The sequence below is a fragment of the Musa acuminata genome, chromosome BXJ3-9 (genome assembly GCF_036884655.1).
Source record: "Musa acuminata AAA Group cultivar baxijiao chromosome BXJ3-9, Cavendish_Baxijiao_AAA, whole genome shotgun sequence".
In the NCBI taxonomy this organism is placed as follows: Eukaryota; Viridiplantae; Streptophyta; class Magnoliopsida; order Zingiberales; family Musaceae; genus Musa; species Musa acuminata.
The window spans coordinates 12,526,932-12,547,346 of NC_088357.1; the positions used below are offsets into that span (position 1 = coordinate 12,526,932).

A 20,415-nucleotide genomic window follows, 5' to 3' on the forward strand; every position below is an offset into this window, starting at 1 on the left:
TTCACAAGATGAGGAAGAAGTCTTACGGGAAGTATATGTAATAAGGGACCAAGAGTTGAAGAGAGCAGCACATCACATCTGTCAATAAAGATAACAGATAGAAACAAATGCTGATGAAAGATAAAAAAGAATATTGCTCTTCTAACTCTTATCTCTTTATGCATTTATTTCATCAATTTCTATTTGCTAGCATAGCCAAAAGGATAAGCGGTGGCCGTGCTATATCCTCGGCAAACACTCCTTTTTCTTTTGTGTGCATTTTTCTTTTAACAGTTGTTATCTGCTCTTGAAAGCTAAGGCCAAATGAGTATGGGGGTTGTAAGGAGACAAGAGAGCGCTGGTGGATTTGTCAAGGCTGTGAGGGACAAGCAGCAGCTCCTGTTATATAAAGACTGCTGTGGGAGACTCAAACTCCCATACCCACACGAGTGGTACCCTTTTTGAGCCTGCGCTTGCACACCCCAATGCACACAACCCTTGGAGCTATCAATCTCAAACTAAGTGAAGCGGAGACTCAAACATAAACTGAGAAGAGAGAGAGAGAGAGAGAGAGAGAGAGAGAGAGGAGTGGGTTTCTTCCACCAAGGCTGTTTGTGTTTGTGTTCAAGCTCTTTGGGTTCCCCATCATCCACCTTCCTACGGTTTTAAAAACTGTGATCCCTTCTCAAGCCTCTTGCAAACCACACAGAAGCTGGTTTTGATTGTGTTTCCTTCTGTAGTGTTTCTTTGGTTTCTCTCTTTTTCATATCTCTGTTAGTTTCATGTGTGACCTTGGCTTGAAAGAGGAAGAAATGGCTAAAAATCAACGGAAACCCACAGCTGACAAAGGTTTCTTTCCTCCGCCTCCACCGCCACCTCCATTCCTAAAGGCTTCGAGTTCTCCATCCGGAGAGAGGGAATGCATGAGTGTGGAGCAAGGTTGGAGGCTTCAGGGTTTGAAAAGCTGGCAAGAGCATCACAAAGGGGAGGAGACCAACGACCATGGTGAGGAAGATGAAGGTGGTAGTGGTGCTACAGATGAGAGCGTGGAGCAGCACAAGCTCTGTGCTAGGGGACATTGGAGGCCAGCTGAGGATGCCAAGCTAAAGGAGCTAGTATCCCAGTATGGCCCCCAAAACTGGAACCTTATTGCTGAGAACTTACAAGGGAGATCAGGTATCCACCAACAACTCACACCTATAAATAATAGGAAACAAGTGTTTTCTAGTTGACAACAAAAGAAAAAGAAGGGGAATATCTTCTTTCTATTTTGTTTGTGTCAAAAACACTAACCAGATTTCCTCTTGACTTGTGATATCCTTATTGTTGAATCTGGTATTTGTGCAGGGAAGAGCTGCAGGCTTAGATGGTTCAACCAGCTGGACCCAAGGATCAACAGGAGGGCCTTCAGTGAGGAAGAAGAGGAGAGACTTCTGGCTGCTCGCAGGCTTTATGGCAACAAATGGGCACTGATTGCCAGGCTCTTCCCTGGAAGGACAGACAATGGAGTCAAGAACCATTGGCATGTGATCATGGCCAGGACGAAGAGGGAGCAGTCCAATGGTCACAGGAGGAGGAAGCCCCCCATCCCCTCCTCTCTCAGCTCCCCACCCACTGAGGCCCTCCCTAAGAGAGTGGAGGCGAACAGCAGCAGCTACTTATCATGCAGTGGTGAGTCCACCATCACCAGCACCAAAGATGAGTCTGCTTCCACCTGCACAACAGAACTATCCCTCAACTCCTTCACCACCATGGTTGCTGCTAACTCCCTACACAGACACAACCCTCCTCATCGGGCACACCTCCATGATCCAGTAATTGGTATATTCCCTCTCACATTGCTTGGAAAAATATGTCTCTTCCACCATCAAACTTGTTTCCTTGGTTTATGTTCTCATGGTACTTTCACTATCAATCTACTCTCTTGGTTTATATTCTCATGGTATTAATTATATGATCGGTTTTTTCATGGGCCCTTTAATGATAGTTATCTTGCCACTATCTCTCTTTGTATTCATCTAATCTAACACTGTACAGTCTCAATTATTTTTCTATGTAGGATCTGGTAAAAAGGTGTGGAATCAACGGCATCGGAAGTCTGATGACACTGCCAGTGGTTTCCCGTCTTGTGGTGCTCCCACTAGGTGGATTCCTGGATTTAATCAGTCTGCTTGCTCAGCAAATCCTGAGAATTCAGCAAATGGACCAGTGGATTATCACATGACCAGTGCTTGGTTAGATGTTGATGTAAGGGAGAAGATTGGCTTGCCCTTCATTGATTTCCTAGGTGTAGGAACAACAACATAGGAAAATGGGTTCCAGCCTGATTAAAATACAGGGCATCCATGAAGAGAGAGAGAGAGAGAGAGAGAGCGAGGGGGGTAAGAGAGAGATATTAAAAGGTAACAGGGAAAATGAAGAAACGGGAAGCTTTTGAACATCAAAAGCAGCAACTTTTTTTTTTTTCTAGGACCTTTATTTCTATACTGCTCGAGCCTTTTCAAAATTCTGTAAACTTTAGTTCATTGGTCAGAGCTAAATGAGAAATGCTGTATCCTTTGTTCCAACCTATGGTCGACAGAGTCAGAGAGAGAGAGAGAGAGAGAAAGAGACAGACAGACAAACAGAATCTAGTTTCTAACACTACCCAACCTCACTCATATGAAGCGACTCTGTGGTGGATATCAGATGTTGAATGCATGATAAAATGTGGGTGCATACCAAAGAAAATCTCATTTGATTTCAATGTCAAACACCATTTACCAAGCCCCATGGAATATTCTTGTTGTTGTCTCTCTAAGCTCATAATGTAGTAACAAGAATTGGATTTTTTTTTTCACCGTATTTACTTCTGCATTGGGTTTTTGTACTTGTTCTTCTAGTTTCTATATACTTGAAAAGGGTTCCCTTTTGTGTAGTAATGCAATAGTCCAAGTATTCTTTGTTTATTATCCTAACTAGAAATTGGTTAATCAATGTCAACTCTACAAATTTCTAAAAGTTTAAGTTAACCAAACTCAGATGTCTATAATAAGCTAATGAACCACCCACTGTAGTCTGATTACTTCAGGACATCTTCTTTTGCCATGTTTTTATCTCACACCAGCTTCTAAAGTTCAAACACTAGAGCAGCCTAGCTTGCATGGCTCTCTTGATTGAGACAGATGGAACCCAAGATAGACTTGAGAGCACTGGATCATAGTTTTGCTCCTTAATTAGACTGAAATTGCAGTAGATTAGGAACTAAAATTTTGAACCAAATCAAAGAAAGTTGCAACTCTTCCCTTTAGAGAAAAGAAAAAGAAGAAACAACTCAACTACTCATCTCAAACCTGATTCAGAAATCTATTTTCCTACCATATCCATGATAAACCCAATTAACAAATATCCTACCTATGTTTAAGTGGATTGGAGAGATGAAACACCTGAAAAAACCCCAACTGCTGCCATCCCCATTTAACCTCTGAAAGATCCAAGTGATAAAATATGTCCCACTAGAAACTTGAGCAACTCATGGAAACTAGCCAAGCCGACAGTGTTTGCAACATGTCCCGAAGAAGGTCTACACTTGTGGAGACACAAAAAATTAGGCAGGTCATGATTCCACTGCCTCAAACTGGGAAAAGATTTAAAGCTGGCAACTAAAGTCATCTTGTTTGCTTTTGTTTTCCAACTTTGAGGGTGCTCAGAGGTGCTGAAAACTGATACTGAACTAAAATCCCCGCGCTATAATCACAGTTGTGCATATGGTTGTTTTCAAGGTGGATGTTTTGAGTGTGTGACTGGTGAAACTATTTTTCTTGCTGAAATCATCCTCAACTGAAACAAAGATAATTCCGAGCAGACTTGCATGTTTAACCCTACCAAATTTTGTTTGTTTCAATTACTCTTGCAAAATATAAAAATTAGTATATCTTATTAATAATTTACACTATGTAATGACAAAGAATTCATATATAAAATAGAGGTTCTAACATATGTACCCTTGCAAAGTTAGGATATAGTGCATTTGCCCCTATATGTTTTAATATAGCATATGTACCCCTCCAAATTTTAAATTAAAATAATTTTAATTTAAAATTATTTAAAACAAAAAAAATATCTACACACCCTTTAAGATTTTCACTATCATAACCTATCTTTTACAAGGTATCAGTGTGAATTAGAATTTAAAACTTTTATTCTAGTAATGAAACAAAAATAATCTAAATTAGATTAACTACAAGGGCTTTATGAAATACTTAAAGTTTTACAGAGAGAAAATTGTTATAACTAACACTAATAACTATGAAATCACTGACTTTGCCTGTAAATTATATGCAAATTCAAAATGGAAAATGCCTTGCACCTTTTCTCTACCTAATGAATACAAATAATGATTACTCATTTAAATCCATTCCGAGGACTCACAAAAGGTTCAAATGATATAATTTTAGACTTAGAACACCATGATATATATTTGATAAGTATGAAACGCAATGATTCAGAAATGGTGTCAAGAATTGATACTGAATCTTCCATAGTAACTTTCATGAGGTAGGTGTGGATCTGCGCCAACTTGGTGCTATCTTGGCTTCATCATCAAGCAAATTGTACATCTAAAGGAGCAAGGAATAACTAGGGGATTGTAGGGCTTATGAGAGAGACTTGATGTTAGCAAATGGATTCACTACTTATAGGTGAGGCATTGCAGGTAAAATACACAGATTCATAAATGCTACCTACTCTTGACCAAAATTAAGACAAATTGAAACATAAATTTATACATGTACCAGCAAACCTCAAGCCTTGATGGTGTTACACCTCCGTCCTGGCACGGGGAACATCATCTCAGCAATTCCAACGTAGCAGACTAAAAAAGAAAAGCAAACATAAGTAAAAAGAACTTTCTTTTTGATATAGAAAAAGGGAGCAGTGATCTTGCCATGCAAAAGGTATAAACATCATAGCCATTGATTAAAGAGTTGAGGACCCGTACAAGCCATGTGTTTGATTCTGTCATCATGGAACAAAACTATTCAATAAAGAGTACTTTTCTCTTGTGGCAGCCACAAAATTTAAAGTGCAGCAACGGAAGACTGTTGCCATACAGAAAAGAACATGGCCTGTTTCGTCTCACCGCAATGAAACTATTAATCAAATAGGAGTTTGTAGAGATTAAGTATCCTTACTTGAGTCATCTCTTGGCATTATCCCCTTCACCTAAATGGTTTGTCCCATCTCAAGCACCCTCAAAAACCCTAAAAGACATTGACTTCCAATAGGAAAGAACATGGCTGATTTTGGTTGCTTATGTTATGTTATCAACGTACATAAATAGTAAAGGGAATCATCAAAGAGTACAGATAATTTGAAGGGTCTCTTCTGAAGATAAATAATTGATGAATTGGTAGGTAGCTTATAACTTCTTCCTAGAAAAATGAAACTTGAAAAATAACCACATATACACACATAAGATGTTTGCTTCCGATATATGTATAGCTGTTGGAATCTTTTGTCAACCTTCTGTAAAGGAAACTCTAAATTTTAGTTGATAAAGGCTTTCCTGAAACAAAAATGACCCTGATAGACCCGGGGTTACTAACACTAGTCACAGACTGATCACTACGCCAGTGACATCAATTGTAAATTCTAAACCACAGATGTCGCAAAAAATAGAGACAAAATTAACTAGTATAACCTGTGAACCATTATCAACTAATAAACATCAAGTAGATGAACTAAATTGTGATGTTTTCTGGCTTAACTTAGAAGAGTTTTTTAGGCTGCATTACACAGTCCAATGTCTTGTATGCCAGTTCACTTGGAATGACCCTTAATTATATGGTCCAAAATGCATAAGCCCAAGCAAATAAAACCATCTTTTTGTTCAAGTCCAAACCTAATAATCACCTTCCTGGCTGCTTAGGAGTTACGTCTGTGCTAGTATTATTACTAAGACACTAACCCTAGATCTTCCCCTTGATAAATGACTCGATCTTTTTTGCTCAAGATCATGATGCAGCAATAGGTTTACATTTTTACCCAATCTGGGAAGCAACATTTGTCAACGGCATATTTATTTTGTCGTGGACTTAGTTGGTTTTGCTAAGTCATGTGGCACCCTTGTGAGTCTGTCCGCAAAGGATTGGTCTCTCCGAAACCCCCTTTGGTCCTCTAAGGACCTATAAAAGAGAAGACGGGCTAAATAAAGCGTTTAACTTAGGATCCCACAAGCAGACGTTTTAGCAAACACTTGATGAGCAATGCAAATTACAAACATAGATTTCGTAAGCTATGAATGATCGTGCGACAAAGGGTCAAAGGAGGTCCGTTGCAATCAAATGTCCCCACAAATGATCACATGACATTACTGTAAAACAAGAAAGCGAACCAACCCTGGATACCACCCCAAAGGCCCATCCAACCATGTACTGCAAGCCTGTGCCAGTGCAGATATGGACGATGATCTGTAGGAATTTTATGTGTATAAATTTTGGATATGTTATATTTGTGTTTTCCTTTGATTAGATGTAATAATTATGTACAGGGAAAACCATATCTTTTTTGTTTAGTAAGTTGGCATGTTTTAATTTTAAATTACCTACTTCCACTGTACTCCTATTGATAGCAGTAATGAAAATTGAAATGTGACATTTTACTTTAGTCATGCATGTTGGGTATGAGTGGAATTAGGAGTAAGATATAACACAGTTGACCAAATAACCAAGCAATCTCGAACTGAATTTTTGGTAAGCATCTTCCATCGACCATAAAGGAAATTAGTATAATTCAAGAGAGCAAAAAACAATGGTATCGTAGATATTGTATAACTCACTTAACTGTCATAGAGATGATCGACAAGAAATAAGTACCAAGATATGATGATGTCTAAACTATGTACAGAGAAAAAATGCCAACAAAAATGAAAAAAATGATTATTTCCATAACAAAATAATAGCAACCATCATAAGGAATGAAAACCTTGTAATAAGACCAAGCATCCACTATTTTGTTCCTTCAATGATATGCCTACACAACAGTTAGATGATAACAAAATAATAGCAACCATCATAAGGAAGCATGAAAACCTTGTAATAAGATCAAGCATCCACTATTTTGTTGCTTCAATGACATGCCTACACAACAGTTAGATGATTCGAGTTCAATAATGAACCACAAGCCTGAACAGTAAATAATAACAGTTGCACAGCTGCAAAATCTCTAGCAGAACCTTGGATGCAAAAACTTCTATAGCCACTGTGAAGTACAGTCAAAGCTTTGATCACAACAGCATAAGAGCAAGTCACAGGTTTTCTCTAGTGACAAAGTTACTAACTTTGGCACAACATGCTATTCATTGACATAGCCAATCGAAGCTAGTAGATCGATATAGTGGGGGCTAAGAGAGACATGGCAGATGAAAACCAATAGATCATACATAAAGGGTAAGAGAGCTAAAAGAATAACTGGTGCATCCAATTTTCTAAAAGTTTGCCTCATTAGCTGTAAGAAAAGATCAGAAAACCAAAATTTGGAGCTGCAGTAAATTGATAATACTATTACAGAAAATGAAGCAAGCAGAATAAATAGGGAATAAAAAAATCAATCACAAGATCAAAAAAGAAAATACTCGCATTTCTTACCAGCTATTGATAGGTTAGAACATCTTTCACTGTTATGCTGGGATAAAATGAAAAGATGTTCAGCTTGTAATAGAAGAAAAAAATAGTGATTTAATGGTGCCAATTTTATCAGTAATCATCAGCAGAGCATCCAATATGACAAGCAGCAATATGATCTGCATGGACGACCTTAGCTGATGGAGTTGATTCAGTCTGGAATCTGGATAGAACTAAAGGTTTCCCATTAGGCACATAGAGCAGGAGGCAGAGCCAAATCTAAAAATATCAATCATCAGAAGATGAATGCACTTACTGCACAAAGGAAATCCCAATTTAAATCTAAAACTATTAGGCTCAAATAACCATCATATTACCTGCAACCTTTTGAAAAAAAGTCTGTTGGTTGCAGATCCAATACTGCAAGAAATGTAAACTTGTATAAAAAGATGGATTCCACAATGATGTAACGTGACATAACCAAAAGACCAGCAAAGTAAATTTCTTTCCCATTAGTTCATAAGGAATTATTCCAATGCATGCCATGTTTTGACAGAAATTAGTTAGTGGAGAAAGAAAGGTCCTTGATAGAGCCCTTCCTGTGAAAGAATCCATAGATAATCCAAACATTTGGACCACTATAGTAAAGAACATTATGGAGAAAAAACTTATCTTGATCTTATTATTCTATACAAGGTTGTGCTTGTATAAAGGAAGTTATTCCTATATGTGGTAATAGGGGTATGATGTACGCAAAGTAGAGAAAGTGAAAGATTGTTATCTAGACTCAGATATTATTGCAATGACTTATCAACAAGCTCCTGAAGAGAAAAAAATAAATTGAGAACATAATTTACTTGTTAAGAAAGGTAAAGGTGGCAAGTAGATTCCACTCCACTCCTTCCTTTTTATGTACTTCAGATAAGACTACCGAACATAAATAAGGAGAAGAGTAATCTAAAGAGCACTTACTGTGATGTACATAAATATATGATGAACTGATAAACCTCTTGCATAAATGTGGTTTCCTCCATAGAAAAGTATACCAATCAATAGTATTGACATGAAAAGTTCAGTTATCAAGACAAAAGATACACATACACACACACACACACACACACATAGAGAGAGAGAGAGAGAGAGAGAGAGAGAGAGAGAGAGAGAAAATGATGAATGTTGAGCATGTCGTGAATTATTTATGTCCAAACAAAATGGCAAAGTTAGTTTTCTGGACCACAATTAAAGTGTAAAACATCAGGGTTATAAAATAGATTCCTTTAAAAATATGAATTATCAAACAGCTAAAGCTACACTATACCTGTTGAATAAGAACAGTAGCTAGCAATAAAAGAATCAAGAAAATAAGCACTTTTTGTTATTCTTGTGATTGATACATGTGTAAAATGCTATACAAACAACAGCAGGTTTTAGAAGTCTGGTGTAATATAACTGCAAATACCAAAGGTATGTTTATCTAAGAGTCCTATTGTATTCATAACTATTATACAATCAAAACAGCAAATTAATCAGTGAATTGAAATGAATATCACACAAAAAAAAAAAACAAATGAAAAGCAATAAGAGAGACAATTCTAGGAGAGAAGTAAAACTTAATTCCCGTTGGTAACAACAAATAACCTGGAAATTTCATACCTCATCAGTAGCGAAAAAGGCCGAAAAACACCACAGCATTGCAGTTTATGGATTCTGCTGGATGTAATGATACTACAGCTCTAAAGATGGAAGGTAACAGTTCAATAATAGATGCCTGATCTGTGGAAGCAACATTTATAGAACCATACCTTGTGTTGCTCCATTGAATTCTCACTTAGTTGATCAATCTAGTTGCTGATAAGGAAAGATTCTTACCTTCAGAAACTCGTATTCCAATTCGTAAATTACATCGCTAAAGTTTTTCTGACTAAAATCTTCTCTTTGACTCAGGATTAATAATTTGGAGTTAAAGCATTTTTTGGCAATTCAGAGATCCCACCGACAGATAATTCATCATGAGGTTTTTGATCCCTCAACCATTAATAAGTAATAAGTAGGCTTGATACACTATCATTGGACTAATGCTTTAACTGTGAATTTATCGGACGAGGTTTTGAATGTTTAGTAAGTAGAATCGATACCCTCCACCGGACAAATATTCTTGGGTGTAAAAATTATCAGATGATGAATTCTCTCTGGAAATTTGATTGAGAGGGTTTCGATAATCTAAGACCAACAAGAATACTGAATGTTGTAATAAACAATTTTCGCTATCATCATTTAACATTTTATGAGTGGAAAACTAGTAACGACCTGAGAGATATTTTATCTACAAAAGTACCAAAAAGATGTCTTTACCCACTGAAACACTAGACAAGGATTATACCCCAAAAAGAAAAGAATTTACTTGTGATATCAATAAAACCTAACACAGATAAAATTCAATCAACATAGTCCAAAGGGTGCAGAATCAAAATCTAACATATTTTAACTTCTTTCAACTAAATTCACGGTGTGTTCCTGGTTCGATCTCAACAAACCAATGAGAGATCAGTCGTCGTCGGAGTGAAGTGACATATCCTAGATGCGAATAGAACGAAAAAAGAAAGACACAAGATAGAGGGTGGGAAGGGGAAGAGCGAGCGGTCACTGAGTGCCCAGATATCCTGGAAGTGCTGAAGCCTTGAAGACGAGCTGGAAGTTTCGACTGGTCGGGTCCGTCGGCCAATTGATGCGGGCGGCGCGGACCAGCCGCTCCATGGTCAGCGCCATCTGCTTCGGAGGAGCCATCCACGGAGACCGGCTGCTGGGGCTGCGGCATCATCTCTCCGCCGCACTGGGCCGCGGTTCAATGACAAGCGTTCTTCCTTACGATGGCGGGGAAGAGCCGAAGAGGAAACGTGCAATTCTCGAAAACATCGACTCAATTAGTTGTATCACAGTGGAGTCCCTATATTAAAAATGATAGTTATGTGGGGTCTAAATCAGAAAACAAGACATTATTAAGGACCTAATAAAAAGAAAAAAAAAATCGTGCTCGAACAGTGCCTACTTTAAATCACATCCGTTCATCCAGACGTTCACCAATCTCACAGTCCGATCGATTAGAAGTACAAATTCCTGGTGGAGGATCGTCTCCAATCATGCTTTTAAAAATAAATCCTTACTCAGGGCATGAACGGTCAGATCTCAATTCACAGATTCCAGTTAGCGATACTCTCCAAATTTACTTCTAATACCTCATCCCCATGGGGACATGAACGGTCCGATCTTAATGAGATATTCGCCGAGGATTCGCAGCCTCAAAAGACCCATCTCGGGCCGAGGCGGCAACGCCGAGCTCCGGACGTCTCGATCGGCGACTAGGGTTTCTCTGGGTACGTAAATCTTGTCGAAGCCGATCCTTCTTCTGCTCTTCCTTACCTCGTTCGATCTGTTTATAGGTCTGGGTCTGTTCTTGATTCTTTGTTTCTCATGGCAATATGCGTTGGATGTCGTTCATTTCCACGCGGAAATGTGCAAGGATTTCGAGTTTCAGGGTGTCTAATCCTTTTCACATGTAACCTAACTTGATTCAGGAAACGAGTTGGTTTTGTTGTGTATTTTGCTCTTTGACACGGACATCCTAGATTTTGGGCAAATGCCTGATCTTGCCCTGCAAATTTGATCTGGATCACATTCTGTATTAGGCGGATTCGGCGTGGTCTGTGGTTAATGTTTGTTTCGGTTCTTGGTTTGTTAGATGGTAATCTTGCATCTTATAGCAGAAGAATTAGGAGGGAATAGACTGCGCAATATGGTTCTCTGTTAAGCTTAGTCTCCATGAACATTTCGATTTCATAATTTCTATCTGTTCTGAGCTCTAAGTAACTCTACGGGCTTCTGAATAACATGGCGAGATTGATCATCTTGTTTCTAGAGGTGATAGTGAGCAAGGCCGTTCAGCTGTAGAGGGGCTTCTTTGGGCTTTTTACTTGGCTTTTTATGTGAAGTATAAAGTGAATTGTTTTGTGCTTACTATAGTGGATCATTTTCTTTTCCTGATGGCTCTAGCATAAACTTTCTAATCATTTTTTTCTTCTAATAATTTTATGATTGTTGGTGGTGATTTTTTTCTAGAGGTGGTGATTTTTTTTAAAAAAAGGAATTTATTTTTTTATTCAGAATTAAGACGATTACAACCCGTGCTTGTAGCATCAGCATGCAAAATAGGGAAAAAAAGGATCAGGCCATTGATCCATCCATAAAAAAGAAGATTTGGTAGAGAGCGCAAGTTTAGCCAACCAGTCTGCACACCGGTTGCCTTCACGAAAAACATGAGAAGTTCGAAAGTCCACAGAAGACTTTGATAACCAAAAAATCTGACATGTAAGGTTGAGGAGAATCCAGGGAGGATCTATCTTCCGGGCTAAAATGTCCACGATAATCTGGCACGGGTGCTGATTTGTAAAGAGTGTCTATTGTAATCCAAGGACTGTGCTTTGCTATTTTAGTCAGCTGGTGGGTGCTGCTTAGCTAATTGTGTCTTTTGTGATATAGGACTTAGCTTTGCCGTTTTAGTGGTGCAAAGATATACCCAGGCAAAGGCATCAGATTTGTTCGATCAGACTCCCAGGTAATATTTGGAAGTTCCCAAGGGTTTTCATTAATGATGGTTGTATTCATTATATCATAATGCTGCTTTCCTTTTTGTAGGTTTTCCTCTTTGCCAATTCAAAATGCAAGTCGTACTTTCACAACCGGCTGAAGCCTGCCAAGCTCATCTGGACAACAATGTACAGGAAGCAGCATAAGAAGGTACATTGTTCATATTCTGCTTATCTCTTGGATGAGAATTACAGGGTTAAGAATTCAATTCCTTGGAGAAATGGAAGACCAATTTGAAATTATACTTAATTCTATTTTGGGGCAAAACTTCTTTCAAGTTCCTGGAAATTTGCTAGTTGTTGTTCTTGCTTTTTCATCATCTAATTTGTTTTGTCTTTCTAATTGATTGCTTACAGTTGCTTATTGAAATATACTGTTTGATGTTTTTGAAATCCTTGTCTAGGACATTCATGCTGAAGCTGTAAAGAAGAGATGTCGTACTACAAAGAAGCCTTATTCAAGGTCAATTGTTGGTGCTACTTTGGAAGTCATTCAGAAAAAGCGATCAGAGAAGCCTGAAGTTCGTGATGCTGCTAGAGAAGCGGCTCTGAGGTAAAGCTTTCAATCAAAAGGCATTCATATTTAGTAGGCTCTGATAATTGTGCCTTTGCCTGTAACTTGTTGGAGTATTTTAATATTTCAACAATATCCTTTCTTTATGCAGGCTCTGATAATTGTGCTATAAGTTCAAGCAACCTCACAAACAATCTAGCACTTGCATCTCATCTATAAATATCATTTTAATGCCTTAATAGCATTTCACTAGGGCTTTTAGGAAAGTTTATCTGGTCATCTCGGTCCAAATTAGTAATTGTAAGTAACTTAGTATTATTGATGATCAGCATCTATAACGAACTTACTTTTTCAGTATAAGTGGGAATGTTGAAAAGATCAATCTGTTTTCCCTAGGGAGGAACTGAAAGTGGATTTATTTTCCTTGTACAGAGAAATCAAGGAACGGGTTAAGAAAACCAAGGATGAAAAGAAAGCTAAGAAGGCTGAGCTAATAGCTAAATCTCAGAAGAGTACTCAGACGAAAGGCAGCATGGCGAAGGCACCAAAAGCCCCTAAGCTTGGTGGCGGTGGTGGGAAGCGATGAATCATAACGGTCTGTTAGTGTAGCCAATTCTGCTTCAAACCTATGTAGGGTCTAACTTTCTAAATTGCGTAACCGTGCCTACTTCTAAACAATTTTCATGATGGTAGCGGCATCAGGAACTAACTGTTCTTGGAAGGAAATTTTGGTAGTCTAATACCAGTTTGCTTTGGTTCTTTTGCCCTCATATTGTTTGCTGCATTTGAGGTTTATGTACTAGTTATGCTATAACTGGTACGATTTCATTATATCCTAAATTTTGGTGCTTAGTGGTTGTGTTTGTTTTGTGTCAATTGAGAATTTTTTGGGATATGATTTCATGCTTTTTTATAAGCTAAGGAATAATGATTCACTATGAGTATTTCACTTCTCCTAATGCGCTCTTCAAGAATCCAAACATATCCTACAGAATAATGTTTGTCCTTGGTGATCAAACTGTATTTTCCACCAAAGGTTGATTGGTTGCTTTGTAGAGTCATGTTGATTGCACAACTAGCCCTACGTAGTTTTAATTTTCAGTCTCTCAGACTCAATATATCAATGCATCACATACTGGAAAATGCCAGACTCAATTCATCAACAAGGGACACAATCACATCATGGCAAAGGTAGCCAAAGGCTGTAAATAATTCTTTTTTAGTAGACTGATAGTCCTCATTTTGGCAGTAAGGCTATGATGTCCATTAAGCATTATAAACCATGAATTTCATTTGATGATTAATTGCGTATGATCATCCTCACTGATGATTTATCTTCTAATCGAACCGAAACCTCTCGGAAATTTTCCTGATATAAACCATGCTTCAATTATTTACGGCTACATTGTCTATCAAAACATCTGGAGAGAAGTACGATACTGCAAGAATCTCCAAGAATTATGATACTATGGTAATGAAATATCACACCTCAGAAAGTAATATAACCAGAAATTATAGAGGTAAATGAGTCACTTACCATTTACACGTAAAAAGATAACAGAGTATTCATTAAAAAGGCAACAAAAGTTAAACATATAGAAAATAAAATTAAAAAAAATACCCAACAAACACAAGAAAGCAAGTGACATCCACGGGATCTAACTTGCAAGCTCCAAGGCGCATGTCATCACGTCGCCCATCATAACGCTACCTACTATTACTAATAACACTCATTCTGATCCCGACGAGTACCACTATGTCTTGTAAGTTATCTCTCTCATGAAACATGATATCACGAAGATGGAGAGCAGGTGGAAGGAGCAATTGAGTTAGTCCACGTAGCCCTTCCGCACCCACTTGCTCCCCCAGACTAGCTTGTCGAGGAAGATGAAGCGACGGAGACCATAGCAATGGACGAAGACAAAGAGGCCGGAGGCGAAGGTGAGGGAGAGCTGGATCACCACGTCATAAGTGCGACGAGTGGAGGCATTGGAGGAGACAAAGTATGAGGTAGTAGAGACGAAGACGCCTAGGAGGAGGAAGAGGGACCAAGAGACCATTATGTGCCTAGCTTCGGACTGATTAACACACATCCACTTGAGGCAGGACCAAAAGTTCTTGAGCTCATCGTCAACATGAGAAAGGCTACATGTGGATGGCGGCCTGCTAGGTAGCAACGACTCGATGATGCCTCCTCCTGCCATTGATGGACATCTATGCTTTTTTTTTTATTTATAATTTATTATGAGTCAACATATTACGTAAACAAACTCTAGTGTCTGTTAACTCAAACATGATGTGAGGAGCTCTATTTTTTTTAAAATATAAAAATTATTTTATATACTAGTAAACCAGGTTTAAGTCGTCCATGACCAAAATTACAAGGGCTAAAATAGATCATAATCCTAAATTATATGTTATTATATTAATATTTTATTATGAATCAATATGTTACGTAAACATAATCTAATATCTATTAATTCAAACTTGATAAAATTAATTTTACTATATTTTTAAAAATATAAAAATTATTTTAAACACGAATAAATCATAAAAGATTGAAAGGCTAAAATAAACCTCTAACCTTTTATTGTGCTATAACTTAGTAATTGTAAGCAACTTAGTAATTGTAAGCAACTTAGTTTTGATGATCAGCATCCATAAAGAACTTACTTTTCGGTATAAGTGGGAATGTTGAAAAGATCAATCTGTTTCCCTAGCGAGGAACTGAAAGTGGATTTGTTTTCCGTTTTGTACAGAGGAATCAACAACGGGTTAAGAAAACCAAGAATGAAAAGAAAGCTAAGAAGGCTGAGCTAATAATAGCTAGATCTCAGAAGAGTTCTCAGACGAAAGGCAGCATGGCGAAGGCTCCAAAAGGCCTTTCCGTTTGGTGGCGGTGGTTGGAAGCGATGAATCATAACGTTCTGTTCGTGTATCCGAATCTGCTTCATACCTTTGTGGAGTCTTAACTCTCTAAATTGTGTAACCTTCCCTACTTGTAAACAATTTTCATGATGGTAGCGGCATCTGGGAACTAACTGTTCTTGATGGGAAATTTTGGTAGTCTAATACCAGTTTGCTTTGGTTGCTTTGCTCTCATACTGTTTGTTCCATTTGAGGTTTTTGTACTAGTTATGCTATAACTGGTGCGATTTCATTGTATCCTAAATTTTGGTGCTTTGTGGTTGTGGTTGTTCTGCGTCAATTGAGAATTATTTGGGATATGATTTCATGCTTTTTCATAAGCTAAGGAATAATGATTCACTCTTGAGTATTTCACTTCTAATTGGCTTCAAGAATCTAAACATATATCCTATAGAATGTGTTTATCCTTGGTGATCAAAATGCATGTTCCACTACAAGGTTGATTCGATGCTTTGTAGAGACATGTTGATTGCACAACTAGCCCAAGGGAGTTCTAATTTTCAGTCTCTCTGACTCGATATATCGATGCACCACATATCGGTAAATGCCAGACTTAATTCATCAACAAGGAACAATCACTTCATGGCAAAGGTAGCAAAAGGCTGAAATTAATTTGTTTTTAGTAGACTGATAGTCCTCATTTTGGCAGTTAAGGATATGATGTCCATTAAGCATGATAAACCATGAATTCCATTTGATGATTAACTTCACTGATGATTTATCTTCTAATAGAACAGAAACCTCTCAAGTAATTTTCCTGTTATAAACCATGCTTTGATTAATTACGGCTACATTGTCAATCAAAATATCGGACAAGTACAATACTGCAAGAATCTGCAAGAATTATGATACCATGGTAATGAAATATCACACCTTAGAAAGTAATATAACCAGAAATTATAGAGATAAATGGGTCACTTGGCACTTACACGCAAAAAGATAACAGAGTATTCATTAAAAGGAAAAAAGGTAACAAAATTTAAATATATAGAAAATAAAATTCAGTCAAGTAAAAACTACCCAACAAACACTAGGAGGCCAAAGAATAGTCAAAAACATAAAAAAGGTAATCCAATCAAAATTAAATGAAAAAAAAGCTTCCTGTGAATCCCTAAGTCATTGAACATACCAAAAGATGCATTCAGAGGATGCAGATCCTACCTCACCTTCGATGCCTACCATGGCCGTGCATACAATATGATATCCCATTGCTTCTGATCCTCCCTGCCAACTAACAAATAATTCCATGCCACCATTCAAAGATCAAACACATCTGGGGCTGTCGTAAGAACTGTCACAGAGAAGCCAACGGATCCAAAGTTATACCTCATTCATATATTAAAAAACTGGTGTTGATTCATCGATATATTTTTCTTTGACAGATACAAGACATGAATTCTTTCACATGCTCTGCAGCAAGATAACATTCTCTTCTGCCGTCAACCTACATTTACGATAAACCAATTAGGAAACTTCAATCACCAGAGTCATAATTGCAACATCTAATGAAGTTGAACTTTTCTTCTACGTTAATGGATGGCATAGTATAGAATCAAAACATCTCTCCAACACCCTAGTTGGCAAGAGGACTGTAATTCAGGTGAGTATAATGAAGAAGGAACATGCTAAGTTGACGCCCACACTTTGAAATCTTGGCCAGCCCTTGGGGACGTCAGGTCGAAAAAGTCAAAGGTGGATGAAATAGATTTTTTTATAGATGAAATTATACCTTGAGCTTCAAGATTTTCTCATCAGAAATTAGCTCTCTGACTATCTTTCATTCTTGCAAAAGACTTTCACATCCACTTCCTGTAGTTCCCAACATCAACCAATTTTTCATGTGGACATGATATCTTTTCTGCATGTTGGCTTCCTCTGATGAAAACATTGAACATCACTGTCATGAGGAAGCACAGCATCACCACTGGTTCCAACAAGAACAGCTTCCTCTGATGCTCCACTTACATAAACAGAAATTTTAGAAGATCTTGATCATAAGGTTTACTCAAGTCATTATCATTGAGAGAGTTCACTCACGAAGCAGAAAGAATCTACCCTTCTTCAAAGTCAAGAATACCTGAATGATGTTTTGGGACATAACCAATCATTTTTAAGTGCCCAGACATCTCATGCAGAAGTTCATAAATCCTGTTGAAGTAGGGATGTGATCCATCTCTTGATGTAAACTCGTGGACTGCTCCATCCACTTCGATAGAACTGGCACCTGGCACATTCATCACTCCCCTCTCCTTCATCATCTTCCTCAGCTTAGCAACATCATCCCACATCTCATGTGCTGCATAAATATTAGACAAAAGGATATAGTTCCCGCTGTTGTGTGGCTCAATTTCAACAAGATGCCTTAAAGCAAGTTCTCCAAGCTCAGCATCACCATGGCTTCTAGCAGCAGCTAGAAGAGCTCCCCATATTGCTCCATTTGGTTCAAAAGGCATACGTCTAACCAGATCTCTAGCCTCTCTCAAACAACCTGCACGGCCAAGAAGGTCAATCATACAACCGTAGTGTTGAATTCTTGGTTTAATCATGTACTTCGAATACATGCGGTCGAAATACCACCTCCCTAAATCTGTTAGTCCGATATGGCTACAAGCAGATAGGACAGCCAGGAAGGTAACGTCATTTGGCTGAACATGCTCTCTTTCCATCCTATGGAACAGCTCGAGAGCTTCAAAACCAAGCCCATGGGAAGCAAACCCTCCTATCATTGTGGTCCAAGTGACCACACTCCTCTGCTTCATATCCTCAAACACCTCTAAGGCTTTGTGAATGTATCCAGACTTAGCATACATGTCGATCAGTGAATTCATCAAAGGGATGGTTTTGTACAACCCACGCTTGCCTATAAAGCTATGTATCCATTCCCCCAAATCCAGAGCGCCTAAATTGGCACAAGCTGAGAGCACGGCTAACAAGGCCACCTCATCTGGCTCGATACCACCTTCCAGCTGCATCCTCCGAAACACGGTGATCGCCTCATCCGAACGGGTCGCATCAGCAAAGCCGGCTATCATTGTCGTCCACGAGACCACATTTCTCTTAGGCATTTGTTCAAAAATGTCACGTGCGCTATCAACATCCCCGACCTTGACGTAACCCGCCGTCATTGCATTCCACATCACCACGTCTCGAAGCTGAAATCCGTCGAACAGCTTGCGTGCGTCGTTCACTTCGCCACAATTGGAGTACATGACGACAAGAGCGGTCGAGACGTGGATGTCGGCATCAAGTCCGAAACGAGTGATCTGGCCATGGACTTCTCGGCCCAATTCAAGCATTCCCAGATGGGCGACGGCCTTCAGCACGAAGGGGAAGGAGTACGTGTCCGGCCTCAAGCCGGAGCCTTGAATCCTGTTAAAAAGAGACACGGCGTGCTCGGCGGAGTCCGTTTGGCAGAGGCATCGGATCATGGTGTTTAAAAGGTAGACGTCGGGGCGTTCAGCGCGGTCGAAGGCGAGGAGGGCGTGGCCCCGGAAGCCGAGGGAGGAGCAGGCGTGGAGGAACTTGGCGAGGAGAAGGTTGTCGCCGGGGAGGCCTCGGGCGATCATGAAGGCGTGGGTTTGGGCGATGTGGCCGAAGGTGGAGCATCGGCTCAGCAGGGAGAGGAGATGCGGGAGAGGAGCCGAAGCGGGAAGGAGGAGGGATGAGAAGCGACGAAGGGACTCGAGTCGCGCACGCATTTGGGTCGCAGAAAAAGGCTGGGAGAAGATATAAATAGAGATGGATAGACAGCGGGTCATGGTTTATCGGATCCTCCGGTTCAGTGGACCCGATTCGGATCACGGAAGTTGGATTTAATATCCGTTAGCATTATTCCTAAATTTGAGGTAAGCGTGACAGTGGATTAGTCATATGCGAAGTATCAGTCTATCTAATCCACCTAAATATCGTAAGCTAATTTGATGACTCTTGAATTGATCGTCTATCTATCTCTAATTTGATATCCAAGTTATATCAATAAGGATGAAATGGCTGATGTTTCCCTTATTTTTTAAATTGCAACTTACTTAATAGGATTTTTCATCCCTTGTTGGTTAATAAGATTAAACTTATTCATATTTTATATGACATATTTCACAATAGTTGGATATAGACTTATAATTTTGAAGACTTACTATCATGCTTACATCGAGGAAGATTGATCGGTAGAAAGAGGATACGAGTACTTGAGTTCTTCTTAAAATTAAATTATTTATATGAAAATTATTTTGGAATAGATTACCAACCAACTATATTTTTAATAGAATTTTATACTCTCAATTGAACATTTATTTTTTTTTGTAAACTTTTCTTAAACTCTCCTTCGCATATCTTCTTCAAATGCTTCTTTGCTTATAATTATCAACTAGTTAGCACTAGGTGTACTACAATTTTAAACCCTTCTCCTATTAGTTGTATTACTAATAGTTATTCGAAGGACAATATCCTCCCAAGGTAGATGTAAAAAAATTAAATAGTCTAATTGGTATTTTTCTAAAATTTGTATGGGTCAATCACAATAATCACATATGTCAGAATTTTCACTTTATGGTGCAAAGTTGCTGCCATGATAAATGATTTTTATCCAATTCTATTAGATACAGATCAAATCTAACATGAGAATATGACTTTTGACACTACTAACTTGTGTTCTTTTGAATATATCCTTAAAATGTGATGGTTCTGTTCACTAGGTTTCTTTGAGTGCAGGGATATGACACATCATCAAAGATACAAATAAACACTCTATAGCTGT

General features: G+C 38.5%; 3 protein-coding genes across 10 annotated transcripts; 2 read left to right on the plus strand and 1 right to left on the minus strand.

Annotated features, from left to right (window-relative positions):
- The first annotated feature begins 201 nt into the window (after nucleotides 1-201).
- LOC103998187 (transcription factor CSA) lies at nucleotides 202-2,546 on the plus strand. Its single transcript, XM_009419584.3, has 3 exons — nucleotides 202-1,155; nucleotides 1,327-1,800; nucleotides 2,039-2,546. Exons 1-3 carry the CDS (start codon nucleotides 762-764, stop codon nucleotides 2,284-2,286), a joined length of 1,116 nt encoding a protein of 371 aa, XP_009417859.2. The 5' UTR covers nucleotides 202-761; the 3' UTR covers nucleotides 2,287-2,546.
- A 4,338-nt stretch (nucleotides 2,547-6,884) lies between these two features.
- On the minus strand, nucleotides 6,885-19,379 carry LOC135650044 (pentatricopeptide repeat-containing protein At5g56310-like). Of its 6 annotated transcripts, XM_065169120.1 has the most exons (5): nucleotides 17,392-19,379; nucleotides 16,824-17,106; nucleotides 10,225-10,524; nucleotides 7,958-8,000; nucleotides 6,885-7,859 (listed from the first exon to the last, which is right to left on the minus strand). In XM_065169120.1, the coding sequence occupies exon 1, from the start codon at nucleotides 19,358-19,360 to the stop codon at nucleotides 17,714-17,716; it is 1,647 nt and encodes a 548-aa protein (XP_065025192.1). In that variant the 5' UTR covers nucleotides 19,361-19,379; the 3' UTR covers nucleotides 6,885-7,859; nucleotides 7,958-8,000; nucleotides 10,225-10,524; nucleotides 16,824-17,106; nucleotides 17,392-17,713. The 6 variants fall into 6 exon arrangements, with proteins under 6 accessions (XP_065025192.1, XP_065025191.1, XP_065025193.1 ...); XM_065169119.1 differs by having other exon boundaries at nucleotides 6,885-8,000; XM_065169121.1 differs by lacking the exons at nucleotides 6,885-7,859; nucleotides 7,958-8,000 and having other exon boundaries at nucleotides 10,038-10,524; nucleotides 16,824-16,893; nucleotides 16,989-17,106.
- On the plus strand, nucleotides 10,825-13,504 carry LOC135580734 (large ribosomal subunit protein eL24-like). 3 transcript variants are annotated; one of them, XM_065169123.1, is made up of 6 exons: nucleotides 10,827-10,951; nucleotides 11,739-12,036; nucleotides 12,114-12,189; nucleotides 12,270-12,371; nucleotides 12,625-12,773; nucleotides 13,167-13,504. In XM_065169123.1, exons 4-6 carry the CDS (start codon nucleotides 12,348-12,350, stop codon nucleotides 13,318-13,320), a joined length of 327 nt encoding a protein of 108 aa, XP_065025195.1. In that variant the 5' UTR covers nucleotides 10,827-10,951; nucleotides 11,739-12,036; nucleotides 12,114-12,189; nucleotides 12,270-12,347; the 3' UTR covers nucleotides 13,321-13,504. The 3 variants fall into 3 exon arrangements, with proteins under 3 accessions (XP_065025194.1, XP_065025195.1, XP_065025196.1); XM_065169124.1 differs by having other exon boundaries at nucleotides 11,739-12,010; XM_065169122.1 differs by lacking the exon at nucleotides 11,739-12,036 and having other exon boundaries at nucleotides 10,825-10,951.
- Nucleotides 19,380-20,415: the final 1,036 nt, after the last annotated feature.